General features: G+C 40.3%; 1 protein-coding gene across 2 annotated transcripts in view; it reads right to left on the bottom strand.

Annotated features, from left to right (window-relative positions):
• The window catches only part of PAPPA2 (pappalysin 2), a 311166-nt gene that overhangs the window by 268911 nt on the left and 18295 nt on the right, over nt 1-23960 (bottom strand). For both annotated transcript variants that reach the window (XM_012765039.2, XM_012765040.2), the window contains exon 2: nt 7368-8439. In XM_012765039.2, the coding sequence (XP_012620493.2) occupies nt 7368-8439 (1072 nt within the window). The remainder of the gene's footprint in view (nt 1-7367; nt 8440-23960) is intronic.

Genomic DNA, 23960 nt, shown 5'->3' with positions numbered 1-23960 from the left:
CTGTAGCAGACGTGGCACCAGGTTCCCAACTTCCTCCGGGCACCTCCATGTGCACAGACCCGAGCCGCGCGGAAGGCGCCATATTGCCTCCTCCTCCCTCCGCCAACCCTACCCTCGGCTACCCAGAGAGAAAATACAGCCACCAGCAAGAGGCACCTCCAGGGAACGAGACCTTCCTGTTTGGGACCCTACAGCTGACTCAAGGGAACTCAGACTGTGAGCTCCCTACCCGCCCGCCCTCCCAGGTACTGCTGGCACGGTGTTCCCAGGAGAACGGTGCCGACTCAGAGGCTGAGAGACATAGACCCAGCTTGGGCTCCCAGTGGGTGAATTGGGACCAGAAATCCTCTCCCTGGTGGGGATACAGTTTGAACTCTGGGACCCAGAGGTCGGACCTGCAGACCAGATCCCCTGCACCATGGGCTAGCATTGCCCGGGGCACAGAAGGGTTATACGTGAACAGCCTACTGTGGTGTGTGTGCCTCCAGGGGCGGATCAGAGTCCTAGAGGGCAACCCTCCTCCCAGGAGGAGGCCATGCGCCCAACCCAGGTGGCGTTCCTATGCAGGGAACCTCCCCGCCGACATCACAGTCCCGGGATGCCTGGTGGCTTGTGCTCTGGCCTGCTGGCAGATGCCCAGGAGTAGCTGCGGAGTTGGGGAGGGTGGAAAGAAGGGAGGCCCGCTCCAGACTGCAGGTCTCAGACAGCCCCGCCCCCACACCCAGACTTTCTGGCTGAGCGGGACCATTCCAGCACTGCCCTGACAGCTTTCCCTGGAAGCAGAGAACAGAACTTTGACCCCTGCTAACGGCCTGAGGGCAGGCTTACACAAAATCAACAGCATAGCCTGTTCCTCCAAGCAAACGCCACCAATTAACAGGGATGGCATCCTGCACAGCCTTTTCACGGCACCCACTGACTCAATATACAGGGAGTGGTCCAATTTCACCCACAGACACCACCTAATGCCTCAGGAACTAAACAAGGTGTGTGAATACCCAAACAATAACTTAAGGAAAGAAACAACAACTGATTGACATGGGAAGAAATCAGCGAAAGAACTCAGGAAATATGAAGAACCAAACAGAAAACATACCCCCAAAGAGGAGCACCAGCCCCCTAGAAATGGACACCAACGAAATTCAGGCAACCAATATGACAGAAGAAGAATTTTGTATGTGGATCATAAGAACACTCACCCAGCTGCAACAACAACTAAATAACCAACACAAAGAAACCACAAAAAGCCTCCAGGATATGGGAAAAGAAATAGACACAATGAAGAAAAGTGTAACCGAACTCATGGAAATGAAGAATCAATTCAAGGAATTACAAAATACAGTGGAAAGTCTCAAGAACAGGGTAGATGAAACAGAAGAAAGAATCTCAGAGCTTGAAGATAACACCCTCCAATTAAATAAATCAGTCAAAGAAATAGAGCAGAGAAACAAGAGAAAAGAGCAAAGCCTACAAGAGCTGTGGGATTATGTGAAGAAACCTAATGTGAGGGTCATAGGGTTACCAGAAGGGGAAGAAGACAACACTCAAGGGCTGGACAAGCTGTTTGAAGATATAATAGAGGAAAATTTCCCAGGCCTTGCTCAAAATCTCGATATACAAGTTCAAGAAGCTCAGAGGACCCCTGGGAGAATCAATGCAAACAGGAAGACGTCACGACATGCAGTCATCAGACTGACAAAAGTATTAACTAAAGAGCCCCTTCTAAGAGCTGTAAGACAAAAGAAGCAAGTAACATACAAGGGAAAGCCAATTCGAATAACATCAGACTTCTCTAATGAGACTTTACAAGCAAGGAGAGACTGGGGCCCCATTCTCACTCTTCTGAAACAAAACAATGCCCAGCCTAGAATATTATTCCCTGCAAAACTAAGCTTCGTATATGAAGGAGAAATAAAAACATTCTCAGACAAGCAAAGGCTCAGAGAATTCACCAAGACAAGACCAGCCCTACAAGAAGTACTTAAAACAGCGTTACGCATAGAACATCATAATAATAACCCACGAATATAAAAACAACCAAAACCCAAAGATATTACAATGGCTCAAGACAGAAATCATAGCAACAACATCCAACCCAACAGAATGATCAATAATCTCCCTTACCTATCAGTTCTCTCAATAAATGTGAATGGCTTAAACTCTCCACTCAAGAGACATAGGCTGGCTGAATGGATAAGAAAATACAGGCCAAGTATATGCTGTCTTCAGGAAACACATCTAACCTGCAAGGATGCATACAGACTAAAAATAAAAGGGTGGAGATCAATATTCCAAGCAAATTGAAGCCAAAAGAAGGCTAGTGTGGTAGTTCTAATTTCAGACGATTTAGTTTTTAAACCAACAAAAGTAGTGAAAGACAAAGAGGGTCATTATATAATGGTGAAGGGCACAGTCCAACAAGAAGAGATAACAATTTTAAATATATATGCACCCAACTTAGGTGCACCCAGATTCATAAAGCAAACCTTACTGGAGCTAAGCAAATGGATTAATAGCGACTCCATAATCGCCAGAGATTTCAACACCCCACTGACAGCACGAGACAGATCCTCCAAACAGAAAATTAATAAAGAAATAATGGACTTAAACAAAACTCTAGAACAATTGGGTCTGACAGACATTTACAGAACATTCTACCCAAAATCCACTGAATATACGTTCTTCTCATCAGCTCACGGGACATTCTCTCAGATTGACCATATCCTAGGACACAAAGAAAATCTCAAGAAATTTTAAAAAATAGAAATCATACCATGTACCTTCTCAGATCACAGTGGAATAAAAGTAGAAATCAACCCTAACAGAAACTCACATTTCTACACAAAAACGTGGAAATTAAACAACCTCCTACTAAATGATTACTTCATAAATGAAGATATCAAGACGGAAATAAAAAAACTCTATGAAGAAAATGTCAATGGAGAGACAAGTTATCAAATCCTCTGGGACACAGCTAAAGCAGTTCTGAGATGAAAGTTTATCTCCATAAATGCCTATAACCAAAAGACAAAAAGATCACAAATAGACAATCTAATGAAACGACTCAAAGAGCTGGAAAAAGAAGAACAGACCAACCCTAACCCCAGCAAAAGAAGTGAAATCAACAAGATCAAATCAGAACTAAATGAAATTGAAAACAGGGAAGCTATTCAGGAGATTAATAAAACAAAAAGCTGGTTCTTTGAAAAAATAAACAAAATTGACACACCATTGGCTAAGCTAACGAAAAGCAGAAAAGAGAAATCTCTAATAAGCTCCATCAGGAATAAAAAAGGAGATATCACAACTGATCCCAAAGAGATACAAGATACAATTTATGAATACTACAAAAATCTTTATGCACACAAACTGGAAAATGTGGAGGAAATGGACAAATTTCTAGAAACACACAGCCTCCCTAGGCTCAACCAGGAAGAAGTAGATTCCCTGAACAGACCAATCTCAACAGCTGAAATAGAAACAGCAATTAAAAATCTCCCTAAAAAGAAAATTCCCGGTCCAGATGGCTTCACACCTGAATTTTACCATACTTACAAAGAAGAACTAGTACCTATCTTGCAGAAACTATTCCACAACATCGAGAAGAACGGAAACCTCCCTGACACCTTTTATGAAGCGAATATTATTCTGATACCAAAACCAGGAAAGGATGCAACAAAAAAAGAAAACTACAGACCAATATCCCTAATGAATATAGATGCAAAAATTTTCAACAAAATCTTAGCTAACCGAATCCAGACACTTATCAAAAAAATAATCCACCACGACCAAGTGGGCTTCATCCCAGGGATGCAGGGATGGTTCAGCATACGTAAATCTATAAATGCAATTTACCACATAAACAGAAGCAAAAACAAAGACCACATGATTCTTTCAATAGATGCAGAAAAAGCTTTTGACAAAATTCAACACCCTTTCATGATACGAACACTTAAGAAAATAGGCATAGAAGGGACATACCTAAAAATGATACAAGCCATATATGACAGACCCATAGCCAACATCAAACTGAATGGGGAAAAATTGAAATCATTCCCACTTAGAACTGGAACCAGACAAGGCTGCCCACGATCTCCACTTCTGTTCAACATAGTGCTGGAAGTCTTGGCTACAGCAATCAGACAGGAAAATGGAATCAAAGGTATCCAAATAGGGGCAGAAGAGATCAAACTTTCACTGCTTGCTGATGATATGATATTGTATCTAGAAAACCCCAAAGATTCAACCAAGAAACTCCTGGAACTGATCAATGAATTTAGTAAAGTCTCAGGATACAAAATCAATACACAGAAATCAGAGGCATTCATATACGCCAACAACAATCTAATTGAGAACCAAATCAAATACTCAATTCTCTTCACAATAGCAACAAAGAAATTAAAGTACCTAGGAATATACTTAACCAAGGAGGTAAAAGACCTCTACAGGGAGAACTATGAAACACTGAGGAAGGAAATAGCAGAGGATGTAAACAGATGGAAATCCATGCCATGCTCATGGATCGGCAGACTCAATATCATCAAAATGTCTATACCACCCAAACTGATCTACAGATTCAATGCAATACCTATTAAAATCCCATCAGCATTCTTCACAGATATAGAAAAAATAATTTTACGCTTCGTATGGAAACAAAGAAGACCCCGAATATCAAGAGCAATTATAGGCAACAAAAACAAAATGGGAGGCATTAATATGCCAGATATCAAACTATACTACAAAGCTGTAGTAATTAAATCAATATGGTATTGGCACAAAAATAGGAATATTCACCAGTGGAACAGATGTGAGAATCCTGATATAAAACCATCCTCATATAGCCATCTAATCTTTGATAAAGCAGACAAAAACATACACTGGGGAAAAGAATCCCTTTTCAATAAATGGTGCTGGGAAAACTGGATAGCCACCTGTAGAAAGCTAAAACAGGACCCACACCTTTCACCTCTCACAAAAACCAACTTACGCTGGATAACAGACTTAAACCTAAGGTATGAAACTATTAGAACTCTAGAGGAAAACGTTGGAAACACTCTCCTAGACATCGGCCTGGGCAAAGAGTTTATGAAGAAGTCCCCAAAGGCAATCACAGCAGCAACAAAAATAAATAAATGGGACATGATCAAACTACAAAGCTTCTGCACAGCCAAAGAAATAGTCATGAAAGTAAATAGACAACCTACAGAATGGGAGAAAATTTTTGCATCCTATGCATCCGATAAGGGACTGATAACTAGAATATACTTAGAACTCACGAAAATCAGGAAGAAAAAATCAAATAACCCCATTAAAAAGTGGGCAAAGGACTTGAACTGAAACTCTCCTAAAGAAGACAGAAGAATGGCCAACAAACATATGAAAAGTGCTCAACATCTCTAATCATCAGGGAAATGCAAATCAAAACCACAATGAGATATCACTTAACCCCAGTGAGAATGGCCTTTATCAAAAAATCTCCAAACAATAAATGCTGGCGTGGATGCAGAGAGAGAGGAACACTCCTACACTGCTGGTGGGACTGCAAACTAGTTCAACCTCTGTGGAAAGCAATATGGAGATACCTTAAAGCGATACAAGTGAATCTACCATTTGATCCAGCAATCCCATTGCTGGGCATCTACCCAAATGATCCAATGACACTACAAAAAAGACACCTGCATTCGAATGTTTATAGCAGCACAATTCATAATTGCAAGGCTGTGGAAACAGCCCAAGTGCCCATCAATCCAAGAATGGATTAATAAAATGTGGTATATGTATACTATGGAGTACTATTCACCTCTAAGAAACAATGGTGATATAGCACATCTTATATTTTCCTAGTTAGAGCTGGAACCCATACTGCTAAGTGAAGTATCCCAAGAATGGAGAAACAAGCACCAGATATATTCTCCAGCAAACTGGTATTAACTGAGTAGCACCTAAGTGGACACATAGGTACTACCGTAATAGGGTATTGGGCAGATGGGAGGGGGGAGGGGGCGGGTATATACATACATAATGAGTGAGATGTGCACCATCTGGGGGATGGTCGTGATGGAGACTCAGACTTTTGGGAGGAGGGGAGGAAATGGGCATTTATTGAAACCTTATAATCTGTACCCCCATAATATGCCAAAATAAAAATAAATAAATAAATAAAAAATAAACATTAGATAAACAACTGTGTGCCAGCTACTGTTCTAGGCACTGGGAATGTAGTGGCTAACAGAATTGACAAGGCCCCCAATCTCATGGAGTTGATATTCCAGACAGGGGAAAGACAAACAAAAACATACATAGGCAAGAAAAAAAAATCAGAAGTGGTAAATGTTATACAGGGAATTAAAATTAATTGCTGTATCACTTCATGAGTTTAAAATAAATAAATAAAATTAATTTCTGTAACAGCGATTTGGTAGCTGCTTTAAATTGCGGGACCAGGAAAGTCCTCCCAGGAGGAAATAATCAAGTAGATATTTGAATGATGAGAGGGAACCCACCAAGGGAAGATCAAGGAAAAGAGGGTTCCAGGAAGATGGAATAAGCAGCACAAAGCCTGGGGGCAGGACCAAGCTTGCTCTGTCAGGGAGCGTGCGCAGGTGGGTGAATGGGGCAGGTGGTTGGAGGAGGAAGCTGGAGAGGCAGGCAGGGGCTGGACTGCAGCAGAGCCTGTGGGCCAGGCAGGGAGTTTAGATTTTATTCCAGTCGCAGTGGGGGAAATGAGGAAAATGATAGGATCTTAAGAAGGGGAATGATAGGATCTGATTTACCTCTTTCAAAAGATCTTCCTGCATGCCACAGGAGAATGGAATTCAACGGGGCAACAGTGCAAGACCCCAGTTGCCTAAAATACTTGTGGCTAGATGTGGCTTGTCATGTCTTTATGAAACTGCTGAACTGCTCAAGCTGCAGCAGAGACTAAGCAGACACGAGACCTCTGCGTGGATCTGCATTACTCAGCTGAGACCTAGGACTACAGGAAGAATGGCTGTGTATGAGTGACCGGTTTCTCTCCCTGGGTACCCTGCTTGTCCTCCATGAAGGCGCCTGGTCTCCGTCGTAGAGTAAGCTGTTTAGCTTCCCCGCGCCTGGAGTCCCTGGTGCCATGTCTTCAGGCCCACTTCGCACTGTGTGCCCACTTGTCTACTCCACAGACGGGGAGTTCTGGGATGGCTGTCCTTGTCTCGGTTAGCTATCTGCGTCCCTGATCACCTAACGTAACAGCACTTCACAAAAGCTCGATAATGTCTGATGAGGTGGATAAATGTTTTGTTTTGAAACTGCATGGACCTCCAGAAGCCCCAAGGATAAACGCTGTTAGAAATGCACCCACGCGCAGAACACCCCGAAGCCCAGCTGCTTACCTCCTGGGCGAGTCAGGGTCGAAGCAGGTCTTGCGCACGTCGGCCACCGCAGGGTCGCAGCAGTCCCCGTCGTCGAAGTCGTTCAGCATGTTGTTGCACTCGGCGTGGCAGACGCCGTCCCTGCGGTTCCAGGAGTAGCAGCGGGCCTGCAGCCGGCAGTCGCCCCCGTCGTAGCCGGTGAGCGGGTGCTCGCACTCGGGGTCACAGTGGTCGTTGCCGACCTTGCCGGGCTCGCAGTTGACGAGCACGACGCGGCGGCGCAGGGTGGAGTTGTGCACCCGGCGGACGCTCAGCCGCCAGCTGATGTTGTAGCGCGCGAAGGCCTCGTTCAGGGCGGCGTGCTGCCGGCGCACCTGCTCCTCGCTCACCGTGGGGTCCCGGCCCTCGTCGTCGCACACGTTCACCACCTGGTAGCGTAGCACCTTCTCCCCGCGCAGCGGCCAGTGGCCGTTGTACTGCGAGATCAGCTCCACGTTGTCGCAAGCCGTTTGTCCGCAGGGAGGGGGCTGCAGAGGCGACAGAACCTCGGGCTCTGGCCCGGAGCCCTGGAGAACCTCGAGCCGCGGGAACGTCCCTTCTCTGAAAGGAGCCCACTGTTCTTCCAGGGGCTCGAAGCTGGCGGCCAGCACCAGGGCGCTCAGCTGCTCCGCCCCGTCGGCACGCTGCGGGCTGTGCTGCAGGTGGCCCTGCGGGAGCGCGGCCGACCACACGGCCAGCGTGCCCACGTGTCCGCGGAAATGGTGCCCGCGCTCCGAGCTGTCGCCGCCCAGGAGCAGAGAGCGGCAGGACGCCATGAAGGGGCTGTTCAGGGGCCCAGACTGGTCCGGGCTACTAGCCACCTGGGTGCCGTCCACGTACAGGGCCATGCGCCGTCCGTCGTACGTGGCTGCCACGTGCGTCCACACGCCCGGTTGGTAGCGCCTGTGGGAAACCACGACGGTGGCTTTCTTCATACGGTCGGTGCGCAGGGAGAAGAAGAATCGGGCATCTCGCCTTCCCTTATCCGTCCCTGAGCGGATCCCCAGGGCCCAGCCCTTGTCACTGACAGTGTGGGAGCAGTTGTCAAACACACCTGGGAAAGACGGAAGAATCAAGGGAAAAATACCAGATACAAAAGGGAGTGGAGAAAGGGAGAAGAAAACCCATGTCAATAGCAAGAATGTAGGCCTTTATTAGGGACAAAATAAGTGATACCTAGTCCCCACTTAGATGCCTGTGTAGACCCCCGTATCAGACCATTCCAACAACGGCTACCCCCAAAAGGAATCTGATTTGAGATTCTACCCAATTCAACTCATTCTGCTATTTCTACACAACCAGAACGGAAGCTGGAAAGCAGATACCCACTGCACATGACAATCACCCTCAGTGCTTCGTGCTCAGCTTCCCTCATGCTAACTGGCTCTGAGGCCGTGCCTTTCCCCACTCATTCCGGCTCCTTGATTTCCTTGCAAATCATCAGGGTAGTCATAGTTTCTCCAGACGATTGCAATCTCCTGCTCTCTCAAAGGTCATTTTGATCTACAGAACGTTAAAACGATGATTATCATTAGGAAAACAAGGAGTTGGTGAACCAGGGAGCCCCTTAGAGAAATTGCAATATCCCAGACATCGCTCCTAGCCCACCATCCCCTCTGGGACCTCTCCCTAGCAAGGACACCCATCCACAGAGGACACTGTTTCCCAGGGTGAGCGAAATGGCATCGTCCCACGGTTCTGCCTGAAACCTGGCAAGTCAGTTATGAGAGTGACTGTTCTGTACCCAGCGATGCCCACCGCAGTACAGAACTCTTCAGATAAATGAAGGTCCTGCCGTGGGCTCCCTCAGCACCTTGCTCTCAGAGGCACAGGACTACTACACCCAGTGGAATAAACAGAGGAGGTAACACCTGTGGAAGGGCATCAGTGAGCTGGCGGCAGGAAGGGGCAGCAGGGTGGACGTGGCACAACTGCAGATGAAAGGGAGCCCTGAGGCAGTCTGGAGGCCTTGAATGGCCCCAGAACCCATCTTCAGTCACCCCCATCTCCTTCTGAGCGCCTCCTCTAGTGTACGCAGTCTCAGGAGCAGCTCCTGCTTGTAAATCACATGGAGGCAGCACATTCACATAGGAAATGCTTCATAAATATTGCTTGCACTGGTGAATAAATGATGAGGAATCTGCTAGTCTTTGGATCCTATCCCTGGGTTATTATCAAGAGTCATTCTCTCCCAGCCTGTTAAACAAGATTTTTTTTTTCTGCCTGACTTCCTGTATAATGCATACGATAATATTTCTCTATTGAGAGTCTAAATTTATGTCATGAGACCTCTCATTCTGATGGTAGGCAAGTGTTTTAAAAGTAGATATGTTTTCATAAATAATAGTATATCTTCTCTTCTGTCTCTAGAAAAAGTTACTAGCTTATAATTTTAAAAATTAAAGTAGTTTTTAATAAAAACAGCTTCTCCCCAACCCAGTAATTCTAATCACTATTTTTTGAATTACTGGTGATGACTAGCTATAACACTACGACACAGTGGGGATGTTCCAGTTTTATTTTATTATTTTTTTTTATGCTGAGATCTGTCTGCTAAAGGAGGTTAAGAAATACTACCTTAAACACTCTTGTATTGTGTATATTTTCAAAAAAGTAGACAAATCTAGTGAGATTAATACTAAGTTCCCTGATTCATATTTTCTCCTTGGTTCACTTATTTTAGTAAGTACAGATTAGCCTTAATTATGTCCATCTAACTTATGAACAAATATGCTGTAGTATTTAATATCAGTTTCAGACAATGGAGTTACTAATCTGTCAGCTATCTGCTGGTTTTTAAGAGAAAGAATTGGGAGACTATTTTATATTTGTTTCATATACATATGTATGTATGTGAGTTGGAGTATAAATTATTAGTCTTGACACATAAATTACCAGATAATTAACTTGATTACCTGGTAGGCATCTAGTTGCAATTTTAAACACTTTACTGTCCTTAGAACTTCCAGTCTGTTCATTGATAAAATAATTGTTTCTACTTACTTGTCTCATAGGAAGCTTTAAATTATTGATAGTGTGTCTAAAATAGTATTTCTAACTTCTTGAGACACTACATGGAAGATGGAATTTTCTTATTACACTCGTCTAGTTCTGATTAATATAAATTTTAGGAATTATATCAAAAAGGACTTATTGGAAAAGAGCACCAAAATAATCTATTTTACTTGGGAGATGTAGCAAGTAAGTAGAATTATTTTTTTTGAATGATTACCAAAGTTATAGTTCTGTGCTCTCTAATTTATTAAGATGTCCAAGCAGCATACAAAAAACCTCACTTGATGCTTAGATAACCGCATTTCACTTGCAGTTCCCATTTGAATCTCCCTAGCCTGACAGTCTGATGGATACTACTAAAAATAGAAAAAAAAAAATAGCCAGTCAACTAAAAATAGAAACAAAAAATTAGCCAGGTGTGGTGGCTCAAACCTGTGGTCCCAGCTACTTGGGGGACTGAGGTAGGAGGATCACTTGAGCCCAAAGGTTTGAGGTTGCAGTGAGCTATGATGATTGCCATGGCACTCACTCTAGCCCGGGCAACAAAGTGAGACTCTGTCTCAAAAATAACAATGATAATAATAATTTGATTCTTAAAAGGCATCCACCATTCCAATCTGCCCATGAAACTGGGACTACCTTGATTATCAGTCAGACTGTCTTAGAAGGCTAGGGATATTCAAAGCCAAAGAATTTCAAAAGATAAATTCAGACATTGCCAAGCCAAAGGTCCTGTCAGTTTACCTGGAAATGTTAATTGTAAAATTTCTTAGAATTTGCATTTATTTAAAATACCCACTTCAGCTGAATCTTCTAAAGTGGGATTTTTTTGTGACTGTCTTTTTCTTCATTTCTCAGCATGTAATATTATCTCCCATTCATATAGTACTTCAAATTTCCAAATTATTCTTGCATATACTATTATTTAAGTGGTAACAATATCTTGTGAGCTAGGCTGGAGTGTGATCACTGGCCTCATTTTATAGACAAAGACACTGAGGCTCTGAGAGATCAGGTGTCAGGATGTATGCAGAGAGTGCACTAGAACCAAGACATCATGCTTCCGGGTCTAGAACAGTTTTCTATCACACCTATGCTGTGAAGACCAGAGTACATGGTGGTTACAAGCATGAGACAGCCAGAAATCTCAGTCCCCAGTCTACAACTTACATTCTATGCGACCTCAGAAAAATTTTATCACCTTGCTGAGGTCCAGTGTCCTCATCTGCAAGTTGTACCTATGAAATAAAATCTGTGCATCTTCAGCATCCTTCAACCACAAGCTGAGGTCACAAGAACTACCTCATGATGTTGTTGTTTGAAGTAAACAAGAAAACACATGTGAAGGATTTTAGCACAGTGCCAAACTCACAAAGTGATTCATAAACATTAGCTATGATGATAAGGAGTTTCATGCTGAGGGATCAAAGAGAAGAACAGATCAGACATAAAACCGGCGATATGCTGGTAAATATTTAACAATTGGTCCTCTGGAGAAAATAAATCCAAGCCCTTATTTGGTACATTTGTCAATTTCTGTGGTGTAAATTACTCCCACAATGGCCAATTTCAAGCTACCAATATGATGTCACTAAACATGGGTTTGGGAAGAGACAGGTGCAGTTGGCTCTGGCGAAGCAGTCTGCGCCAATTCCAGCACTGCGAAGACTAAGAAGGAAAGTGAGTCCAACTGCCAAGTGTTTCGCTTTCCCTCTATTAAATTAGATGTGGCTGCTTTGTTGATAATCTTATATTTTATAGTTTAAAAGGCATAGATATTGCCTCCATTTTTAGTTTTCCACCTTAAGATTTCTACCTGAGGACCCAGAAGCCAATTGTACCTGTGAAATAAAATCTGTCCATCCAAGATCTACTCTTCTGCGCCTTTAACTGCAAGCTGAGATCATAGAGCAACCTGCATAGCTCCCCACACACTCAGGAGGGATCCCAGCCCCTCTTTCTTGACCCCATTAAGCAAGAGTAAGACAGACTTGTTTCAAAAGCAAAATTATAGAATCCCCACATTTAGGAGCCTTCTTTTTCTTCTTAGTCTAGCAGCGCAAAGGCTGACAAAACCAATATAGTCTAAGCCAACACAATATACATGGTGAAACTCTGAGCTTGTGCAACATTAAGATTTTATAACTTTGGATGTACATGTGATAGAAGCAAACACGTTATAACTGTTGTTTATTCATCAAAGCCACATTTTTGGAGAGAACAGAGGGACAAGAACATTAAGATGATTTATGAAATCACTCAACACCAAACTGAACTATGACAGTCCATGAGTTAGAAAAATCAGATCAAATGATGTAACTCAAAAGATGGTGGTGGTGTGGAAGCCAAACATTTGGACCACATCATTTTAAAATTTTAAGAATCACTTCAGCAGCTCCTTCTTATAACTGGCTTCTGATATATATCAGTATTTATTAAATTTAAAATTGGTCAAACATCTTACCTTATATTATATTTAATCAGAGTTTTGAAAGAAAGAAAAGTAAATTGAAGAAGGATACCTTGGTCTTTATATTCCTGCTCTCAACTTCAAAATTGTGTTTAGATACCATGGGTGTCTTAATAGAGCAATAAACTGTGTGTGTCTTCTGAAACGTGTGTTTCAGAAAACATGGTTTGCATTCGGTTCTCTACTATCACTAATTATCAGCATTTGAAATTGATAGAGTCAAATATCCTCAAGGAGAAAGGCTTTCTTACAAACTGGAATATAGTCTCCCTGAGTGATTATGAAAAATTCTAATAAAGCAGTGAACATACTAGAGTTATAAATAACTGGTTAATGGGGAAAGATTTTAAATGTGGCCCCTCTAGAGGAGTAATCCTGCTTCTTTCCATTTCTCAAGTTTTTTCTTTACACACAGGATATCTGCTACTTATGCCAAGAAGAAATAAAGAGACTTGAATGACCTTTTATTTAAGGTCTACTATGGGCAGTCCCACCTCCAGCAGTCATGCCCTTTCCCACGCTCAAGGTCTGAGAAACAGCCTGGCAGGCCTTCCCCCAGTGGACACACACCTGGACTGGTCAAGTGACTGTGACCTACACCAGAGGCCATAAGCTTGCCCCTGGAAGACCTACCTCAGGCTGGCCAAGCAGCTGCACATTTGTACCCTGGGGCAAAGAAAGAGCCCAACAGTCCCAGCCCAGGCAGACATACTCCTGAACTGGCCAAGCAGCTGCACACCCATGCCCCTGGCCAGAGTAACAGCTCCATGGCCCCAACCCCAGAGAGCCACCCCCTAATTTGGTTAACCCATCTTGTGTATGCATGTACCCCTGGCCTGAGAAACAGCCAGACAAGCCCATCCCTGGCAAAGCTGCACCACCACTGCCACAAATTCTTCCAGCCTAAGCCACTGAGACACTTAGAAAAATCAGTAGCATGACTTACAGCTGAAGGAACTCCATGGAAACTACACTACTGTGTCCATCTAGAACAAAACTGAGAACCTCCCACCAAATACCCTAAGACCCATCTATAGGAATAAGTCCTTTCCTATAAAACCTACTCTATAAAATTGGAAGAGGTGACTTTTCCACCAGATGTATAGACATTGACACAAAGACACATCAAACATGAAAAAGCAAGAAAACATGACCCCTTTAAAAGAACACAATAATTCTCCCATAACAGACCCCAATTATAAGTAAATATACAAAATATTAAGAAAAATTCAAACTAATAATCTTAAGGAAACTCAGTAAGATGCAACAGAATACAGATAGACAATTCAACAAAATCAGGAAACAATTCATGATTTGAAAGAGAAATTCAACAGACATATATATTATAAAAAAGCAAACAGAAATCTCAAAGATGAAGAATTCAATGAATGAAATAAAACATACAGCTGAGAACTTCAACAACAGACTAGACCAAGTAGAAGAAATTTCTAAACTTGAAACAGGTCTTTTCAAATAACTCAGGCAGACAAAAGAATCAAAAAAAGCCTATGGGACTTATGGGACACCATTAAGTAAAGAAATATTCACATTATGGGAATTCCAGAAAAGGAAGAGAAGGGAAAAGGTGTAGAAAATTATTTGATGAAATAATAGCAGAAAACTTCCCAAGACTTGGAAGAGAGATGGATATCCAGATACAGGAAGCCAAAAAGTCCCCAAATTGATTCAATCCAAACAGGTTTTATTCAGGGCACATCATAGTCAAATTGTTGGTGTAAGTTAAACACAAAGAAAAAATTCTAAAAACAGCAAGAGAAAAGCATAAAGTCACATATGAAGTAATCCCCATTAGAATAATAACATATTTCTCAGCAAAAACCTTATAAGCCAGGAGAGAAGGGGATGATATATTCACTGCACTGAAAGATAAAAAGCTGCTAACCAAGAATACTCTACCCAGCAAAGCTATCTTTTAGAAATGAAGGAGAAATAAAGTCTTTCTCAGACAAGCAAAAGCTAAGGGAATTCATCACCACTAGATAGATCCTACAGAAAATGGCTAAGGGTATCTTAAATTTGAAAGCAAAAAGACGGTAATTGTTGTCATGAAAACACACAAAATTATAAAACTAATAGAGGAAAAAGAAAGGAATCAGACCTTATCATGACAGAGAAAAAAAGCATCACCAAACAGCAAAAGTAAATAGTATGAGAAGAAGTAAGGAACAAAGGATATACAAAACAACCAGAAAACAATTAATAAAATGACAGGAGTAAGTCCTCACTGATCAATAATAAATTTGAATGTAAACAAATTAAATTCCTCAATTAAAAGATATAGACTGGCCAAATGAATTGGAAATAGACTAAGACCCAACTATATGGTGCCTACAAGAAACTCACTTCACTTGTAAAAACACACATAGACTGAACGTGAAGGGATGAAAAAAGATAGTCCACACAAAAGGAAACCAAAAGCAAGCAGAAGTGGCTATACTTACATCAATCAAAACTGTAAAAAGAGACAAAAAAGGGCACTATTTACTACAAAAGGGATCAATTCAACAAGAAGATGTAATATTTATAAATATATATGCACCCAATGCTGGACCACTGAGATATACAAAGCAAGTATTATTAAATCTAAAGAGAGAGATAGCTCCTGATACAATAATAGTTGGGGACTTCAACATCCCACTATCAGTATTAGACAGATCATCTAGATAAAAATATCAATAAACACACATCAGATTTAAGTTGAACTGCAGACCATATGGACCTCACAGCTATGTACACAACATTTTATCCAAGCTGAAGAATATACATTCTTTTCATGAGCACATAGAACAGTCTCCAGGATTGATATGTTAGGACACAAAAAACAAATCTCAAAAAAATTTTTTAAATTGAAATCATATCAAGTATCTTCTCTGACCAGAATGGAATGAAGTTTAGAAATCAATAGCAAGAGGAATATTTGAAACTATACAAACATGCGAAAATTAAATTACATGGTGCTGAACAACCAATGGTGAAGAAGAAATTAAAAAGGAAATTTAAAATTCCTTGAAGAAATAAAAATAGAAACACAACATAACAAAACCTTCAAGACACAGAGAAAGCAACAGTAGATAAGATTATAGCAATAAACACCTACATCAAAAAACTAGAAAGATTTTAAATCAACAACCTAACAATATACTTTAAGGAATTACAAAAGCAAGAACAAACCAAAACCAAAATTAATAGAGCAAGATAAATAATAAAGATCAGAGCAGAAAAAATTATTTGAAATTTAAAATATAATACAAAATATCAGTGAAACAAAAAAGGTCTATTTTTGAAAAGGTAAACAAAATTGAAAAACCATTAGCTAGACTAAGAAAAAAAAGAGAACATCCAAATAAATTTTTTAAAAATGAGAAATGAGAAAGTAGTCACCAAAATTGATACCACAAAAATACAAAGAATCCTTAGAGACTGTTATGAATAACTATATACTTCAATAAATTCAAAAGCCTGGAGGAAATGGATAAGTTCCTGAACACATACAACCTACCAACATTGAACCAATAATAAATAGGAAACCTAAACAGATCAATAATGAATAACAAGACTGAATGAGTAATAATAAGTCTTCCAACAAAGAAAAGCCCAAGGCAAGATTGCTTCCCTGCTGAATTATATTGAACTTTTAAAGAAGAGCCAATACTTAGTTATTTTCAAACTATTCTAAAAAATTTAAGGGGAGGGCATTTTTCCAAACTTTGAGGCCAGCATAACTCTGATACCAAAACCAGAGAATGATACAACATAACAAGAAAACTACTGACCAATATCCCTAATGAACATAGATGCAAAAAATCTTCAACAAAATACTAGCAAACCAAATCCAAACAGTACATTAAAAAGATCATACATCATGATCAAGTGAGATTTATCCCAGGAATGCAAGGATAGTTTCACATACTCAAATCAATAAATGTGGTACACATCAACAGAATAAGGGCAAAAATCATATGATCATCTCAATAGATGCTGAAAAAGCATTTGATAAAATTCAACACCACTACATGATAAAAGCTCTCAATAAATTAGGTATAGAACGATAGTACCTCAACACAGTAAATGTCATATATGACAAATCCGTAACTAATATCATATTTAACAGGGAAAAGCTTAACAGTGGAAAGGTTTTCTCCTAAGAACTAGAACAAGAAAAGGATTCCCACTTTCACCACTCTTATCCAACATAGTATTGAAAGTTCTAGCCAGAGCAATTAGATAAGACAAAGAAATAAAAGGCATCCACACTGGAAAGGAGGAAGTCAAATTGTCCATGTTTATAGATGACACAATCTTACTTGTAGCAAAACCTAAAACCTCTGCCAAAAAACTTCTCAGAACTACTGAACAAATTCAGAAAGTTGCGGGATACAAAATCAACATACAAAAATCAGTAGCATTTTTATATGCTGACAGTAATCAATCTGAAAAATAAATCAAGAAAGCAATCTAATTTACAATAACTTAAAAAAAATACCTATGAATAAATTTAGCCAAGGACGTGAAAGATCTCTATAAAGAAAATCTTAGAACATTGTTGAAAGAAATTAAAAAATATACACACAAAAAAGGAAAGACATCTCATGTTAATGGATTGGAAGAATTAATATTGTAAAAAGGACTATATTACCAAAAACAATCTATATATTCAATACAATCTCTATGAATATAGCAATGGCTTTCTTCATAGAAATAGAAAAAACAATCCTAAAATTCACATGGAACCACAAAAGACTCTGAAAAGCCAAAGTAATCCTGAGCAAAAAGAACAAAACACATTACCAGACTTCAAAATACACTACAAAGTTATGGTAACCAAAACAGCATGGTATCTACATTCAACTGATTTTCCACAAAAGTGCCAAGAATATTCATTGAGTAAGGAACAATATCATCAATAAATGGTTCTGGGAAAACTGGATATCCATATGCAAAATAATAAAAATAAACCAACCACTTCTTACGCTATACAAAAATCAACTCAAAATGGATTAAAAATATAAATGTAAAATCTAAAACTATGAAACTACTGAAGGAAACAAGGGGTAAATGCTTAAGGATGTTGGTCCAGGAAATGATTTTATGAATAAGACCTCAAAGGCACATTATATAAAAGCAAAAATAAACAAATGAGATTCCATCAAACTAAAAAACTTGTGCACAACAAAGGAAACAATCACGAGAGCAAAAAGACATCCTACAGAATGGGAAAAAATATTTGAAAACTATTCATCTGACAGTGGATTAATATCTAGAATATACAAGGAACTCAAACATCTCACCAGCAAAATAAAAAAAACAATCCAATTAAAAAATGGTCCAATGATCTGAACAGACAGTTCTCAAAAGTAAACATACAAATGACCAAAAACATATATGAAAAAATGCTGGTCATCACTAATCATCAGGAAATGCAAATCAAAACCACAATGATATATCATCTCATCCCAGTTAGGCTGGCTAATATCAAAAAGACAAAAGATAACAAACACTAGTGAGGATGCAGAGATAAAGGAACTCATACATTGTTGGTATGAATGTAAATTCATATACCACTTGAAGATCAGTATGGAATTTCATCAAAAGACTACAAATAGACCACATGATTCAGTCACCCCACTCCTGGGCATTTATTCAAAAGAGAAAATCACTATGTCAAAGAGATAACTGCATTCCCATGTTTACTGAACAATATATTCACAATAACCAAGATATGGTAACAACCCAAGTATCCCACAAAAGATGAATGGATAAAGAAAATGTGGTACCTATACATAACGGAATACTATTTGGCTATAATAATATGAAATCCTGTCATTCGACATGGATAGAACTGGAGGACATTGTGTTAAGTGAAATAAGACAGAAACAGAAAGTTAAATATTTCATATTCTCACTCATATATGGAAGCTAAAAAACTTTGATCTCATAGAATCAAAAAGTAGAATGGAGGTTTATAGAGGATGGGAATGGTAGCAGGAAGTGGGTAATAGGAAGGGATTTGTTAAGGATACAAAATTATAGCTACAAAGGGGGAAAACGTTCGAGTGCTCTATTGCACTGTGATATGACTATAGTTAACAATAATCTGTATCTTCAAATAGCCAGGACAGAGGATATTGAATGTTCCTAATACAAACGAATGATAGTTGTTTGAGATAATGGATATGTTCATTAGCCTGATTGGATCACTATACATTGTATAAATCAGAATGTCACTATGTACCCCATAGAAATGTATAATTACTGTGTGCCAATTTAAAAAATACATTAAAAACAAATTTTATCATAAACGTCTACTATGCTCCAGACGCTCAACACATACCACCCTATTAAACTCTATCAAAAATGTATGAGCTGAATTTTATTGTCCTTGCTTACAGACTGGAAAACTGAGAATTAGAGAAGCTGAGCACGTCATCCACAGTCTCACATCTAGCAAGTGCCAGAAACAGATCAAAAATAGGTCTACTCAACCAAAAAGCCCATGCTCATTCTGCTACATGAAATATTTCAAATACTAATAAATAAGTTGTTAGCTGTTGTTTTGGGGAAAGAGTGACATGGGCTGGTGAGCATGGCATTAACAAATTTGGAGACCACTACTTGCAGACTCTCAACAAATGTACAGTCTCATATCCACACCTGGAAGTAGTTTGGAAGTGAGAACAGAGTAGCTGGCCCCGCTGTTTATGTCCTCTGCTGGCCAGTGCCTAAACTGACAGGCTGCCTTGCTGAACATTTGGTAAAATTTCTGGGTGTTTTCTGTGACACATAGCACTTAGTAAGCAATTCTAGAAAACCTGAGGCAAAGGTGGGGACAGCTAATGGGAATAGCATGCGACTGAAAAGTTGCTTCCAACCCAGTGGCTTCCACCTCCACTTCCTCTTTTCTCTTGGGTTCCCTACTGGGTGTGCACCTGGCAAGGTAGGAATCTGTATTTGAAGAGAATGTAATCAAAAAGAGAAGTGAGATGACCCAGCTATGAGATGCTCCCACCTCTCACCTGCTCCGGTCAACTGCTCTGATTATTCACCCCTTCTCTACAGGAAGCTCTCCTCTCCACACTGGCATCAGCTTTGACAGAATGGAGCCCCCTGACCACAAGACCAGACGGAGGGAGTCATGCTTCAACAGTGCTCCAGGCACCATAATGAGGAAGAAAATTATCGTCCACCCCGAAGTTATGAAATTCAATAAAAACATGAGAAAAATGTCATCTGAGAACTGCCAGAAATCACCTGTTCTTAGCATTCTTACTTTATGGCAATGATAAAAGGGTAAAAGTACCATTTCATACCTTTTTCTTCCTCAGAGCAAAGGAGTATCTGTATTTTGGGAACATTATGCCAACTTATGTCATAGTATTCAAATAAATGGAAAACCCAAAAATATCCCTTTCTGAGAGGCTATGTAGGCCCAATGCTGGGAAAGATGTACTAAGACTTCATTCTCTTGTACCTCCCCAATTAAAATCCTCCTTTCCCGTCAACTTGTCACTTTCCTGATACCAACATTCTGAGTACAGACTCAGCCCTATCCATGAAAGCATGTCTCTTCCTTTGTCTGAAATGCCTCCCTTCTATGCGTATGCTCTTAAAAACTAAACCTTAAGTTTCATCTTATCTATTAAGTCTTCCTTGACTGCTCTAGTCAAAGTGATTTTATGAGTCTTGTACTACTGCCATTTTTTTATTCGACCACACAATTTGAGAGTTCCTTGATGACAAGAGCTTACCTTAGACATCTGTGAGTTTCCTACAGGACCAATAAAAGATGGATTTCAGTTCCTGCATTGTACCCACTCTGCTCCTGAAGTCAAATTGAGTCATGAGAGTCTTGACCCAGAGAAAGAACATTTTTCCACCATATTGTGGAAAAATTCCTCCATATTGTGGTCTTGGGGGACCACAATAACACTGCAGTTGCATCTGACTTACAGGAATGATTTAAGGGGGACCAAGCATTCTCCTCACCATACAACTACATGTGGGTGACTTTCCCTGTGACGTTAGATGTTCTTTTCCTCAGCCATCACACAATAAGCTGCTTCCTCCTAGATCCTACAATGTTGGATTTCAGCACATGTGATAAAACTTATTGAGAGTTTTCCTTGGACAAAGCCCCATTTTGGAGGGAACATCTATGCATGGCTGAGTCTCACAGAGAAGATTATTTAATAATAAGCCAAGGTGGCAGACTGTGAAGATAAGGTCCAGGCACAAATGCTGCTCTTGGCACAGGAACAGCCATGGAAGCTCACTTCCAAGAAATCCCCATGGCAGAGCTCTGCTCTGCACCTCTGGGAGGATGAAAGTCAGAAGAGTCTGGCTTCTCCAAGAAGCCCCATCGACTTCCAGGAAGGTGAGGCTATATTCAACAAAACAGAGGAGTCACACAGTGTCATCAACTTTGGTAACTAAAAAAACATGCCATGCTATGTGGTGCAATATTTTATGAGAAAAATGAGCAAAAAACAGGGCCAGGTTAGGTCATGGCCATAAATCAACCTGCTTCAAGGCAAGGTCTTTTCTCAGGATCTTGTGCTGGTGGCCACCCCACACATGTATGTGCTGCCTTCTGCAGAACTACTTATCCCACACCCTGACCCCCCAGAGAGAGCACGGCTGGGGGGGGAGGATAAAAAGAACTAAGTGGGAGAGGGGGAAAAGCCATCCATCAAAGACCAGGCGATCGTGGCAGAGAGCAGGACCATGTGAGCAGGAAGAGTGGAGAAAGTGAAAAAAGAAGCCCAGGGTGGTGTTTTTCAGTTGTTCTAGATAACTTTCCTTCAAGACAGAATCAGGTTTAGTTTTTGTCTATAACTCCAAGCTTTTATAAATAAGAGCACAGAGTGGGAGAGTTTCACTAGCATCTTTCTGGCAAATTTTTCAACCTCTCCTTACAGTCTACTTCTCATTATAGTCATGCTTTCGCATGCAAAGATAATAGAAATCAAGACAGAGGATTTTCCTGGCTCTCCGTGGACTGCCTTTGCATGTGCAGGGTGGGAGTCAATGAGGAAGATTTGCAGGGGGGGAAGAGAGTTTGGTTGGTGATTGCCCGAGAGAGCAGGAAAACACAGAGTGGTGAGATGGGGGTAAGAATCTAAAGGAGTTGACAACCTCGAAAGAGGTGGCCCATTTATGACACCCATAGAAAGTAGTTAGCATGGGTCCTGGAAGTGTCAATAAATGCTAGCTACCCTTAGAATTGTTATTGCTAGTGACTGGGCAGGGGAGTGCAGGGAGCTAAGTCATAAGCACCACCATCTCCTACCCTACCTAAAATCAGCACCACCTACCTGGAGTTCAGGCCGAAATTGTACACAGACCTTCAGAAAGACCATCTTTAGACCAGAGTTTCTCAGATTTACTGTAGATATGAACAAACCAGGGATCTGAATAAATGCACATGCTGATTTGGCAGGTCTGAAGTAGCACCTGAAATTAAGCATTCCAATAGACTTCCAAGTGAAGCCAATGCTGTCGAGCCTCAGGCCACACTTTGAGTAGCAGGACTCCAAATCAGAGCAAATCAAGATCTGTGTTTTTGAGGATGGGCTTTTGTCAGCCTTGGGTAATGGACAGAGACCTATCTAGTAGATTAAATACAATTCACATCCTCAAGTAAATCTCTCCCACTCCCACTTTCACCTCACTTATAACACACACACACACACACACACACACACACACACCATAGACATGTCTGCCTAGTGCCATTTGGGATACTTCTCTGTACTTGCATATAACCTGCACAATAATATTATGCAAGATCAATTTTTTAAAAAGCATAGAAGGGTGTAAAGACACTAATAGGTAAACTCAAAAAATAAGAAACAAGAATTTTAAGTGTTCAACCTCAAGAAAATGAAAAATAAAACACGATAAAAATTCTTGTCTCTCAAGTTGACAAAGAGTAAGGACAATAATAGTCTCTAGATTTGGTGACTTTGTGGAGAAAAGGGCAAACTCATGCACTGCTGAGGAGAGAAAATTGGTAAACCATTCTGGAGAACCATTTGGCAACCATTTGCAAAAATACTCACACCCTCCAACTGTGTAATTTCACATCTAGGAGTCATCATTAAGGAAACAATCTAAGAGGATATGTTCAAAAGGATAAACAGATATTAGCAACAGCAATATTTATAGTAGAAAACAGTATAGTCCATCTAAACAATAGAATACTACCCTATATCCTATACTTAGAGACATAGGAAAATACTAATAATTTATTTACTAGAAAACAAGGTAAGTTCTAGAACAACATGTATACTTTGATCCAAATTGTATAAAATAATACATATATGTTTATTTCATACATGCAGATTTATAGGAAAAAGACTTTTTAAATTTGTACAATTAAACAAATTCTCTAAATCTCTTCATCTGTAAAATGGAACTAATGATAGTATCAACTCCATTTGAAGATTACATACTTTCATAGGTAAAGTTTAAGTATAGCAAATACTCAAAAAGGTAACCTTATTAATTAGAGCATTTTTGTCTGTTTGCTGCTGTACTTCCAGTGTCCAGAATGGAGCCCAGCACATATTAGACATTCAATAAATATTTGTTGAATATGCAAATTAATGAATGAAATATATACTGTATATAGGGCATTGGCATTAAAACCCAATATGTTCGTTGGAACAGATCACAAATGACACTAAGTAATAGTCAAGCAGATGTGACTTTACACTTTTGTTGACAAATGAGGAGCCACTGAAGGATGTTAAGTGTAGGACATGGCAAGTGGTAACCCTAATCAGATTTGTTTGTTAAAAAATTATAATGATGATGTTAGAGAATTGGAATAATAATGATAAGGAAAGGACAAAAAGAAATTAGGTAAATAGCAAATTGATGATTTCCATTTCTATATGGGCTTGAGGTTAATTAAAGGAATTTTGCATTGCTTGCAAAGTATAGAGAGCAAAGGGCTTGGGTCCCTGCAAAGCCCACAGCTGTGAGCAACCAGGCCAAGCACTACCACGGGCCACAAATAAATCTGGGGCAGCAAGAGCTTCCTTCCTAAGGAAGCTTCCTTAGCCCCG

Source organism: Microcebus murinus, chromosome 2 (genome assembly GCF_040939455.1).
Source record: "Microcebus murinus isolate Inina chromosome 2, M.murinus_Inina_mat1.0, whole genome shotgun sequence".
NCBI classification, from domain to species: domain Eukaryota; kingdom Metazoa; phylum Chordata; class Mammalia; order Primates; family Cheirogaleidae; genus Microcebus; species Microcebus murinus.
Note: the sequence above shows the minus strand (reverse complement) of the source record. Positions and strands in the feature narration are given on the sequence as shown.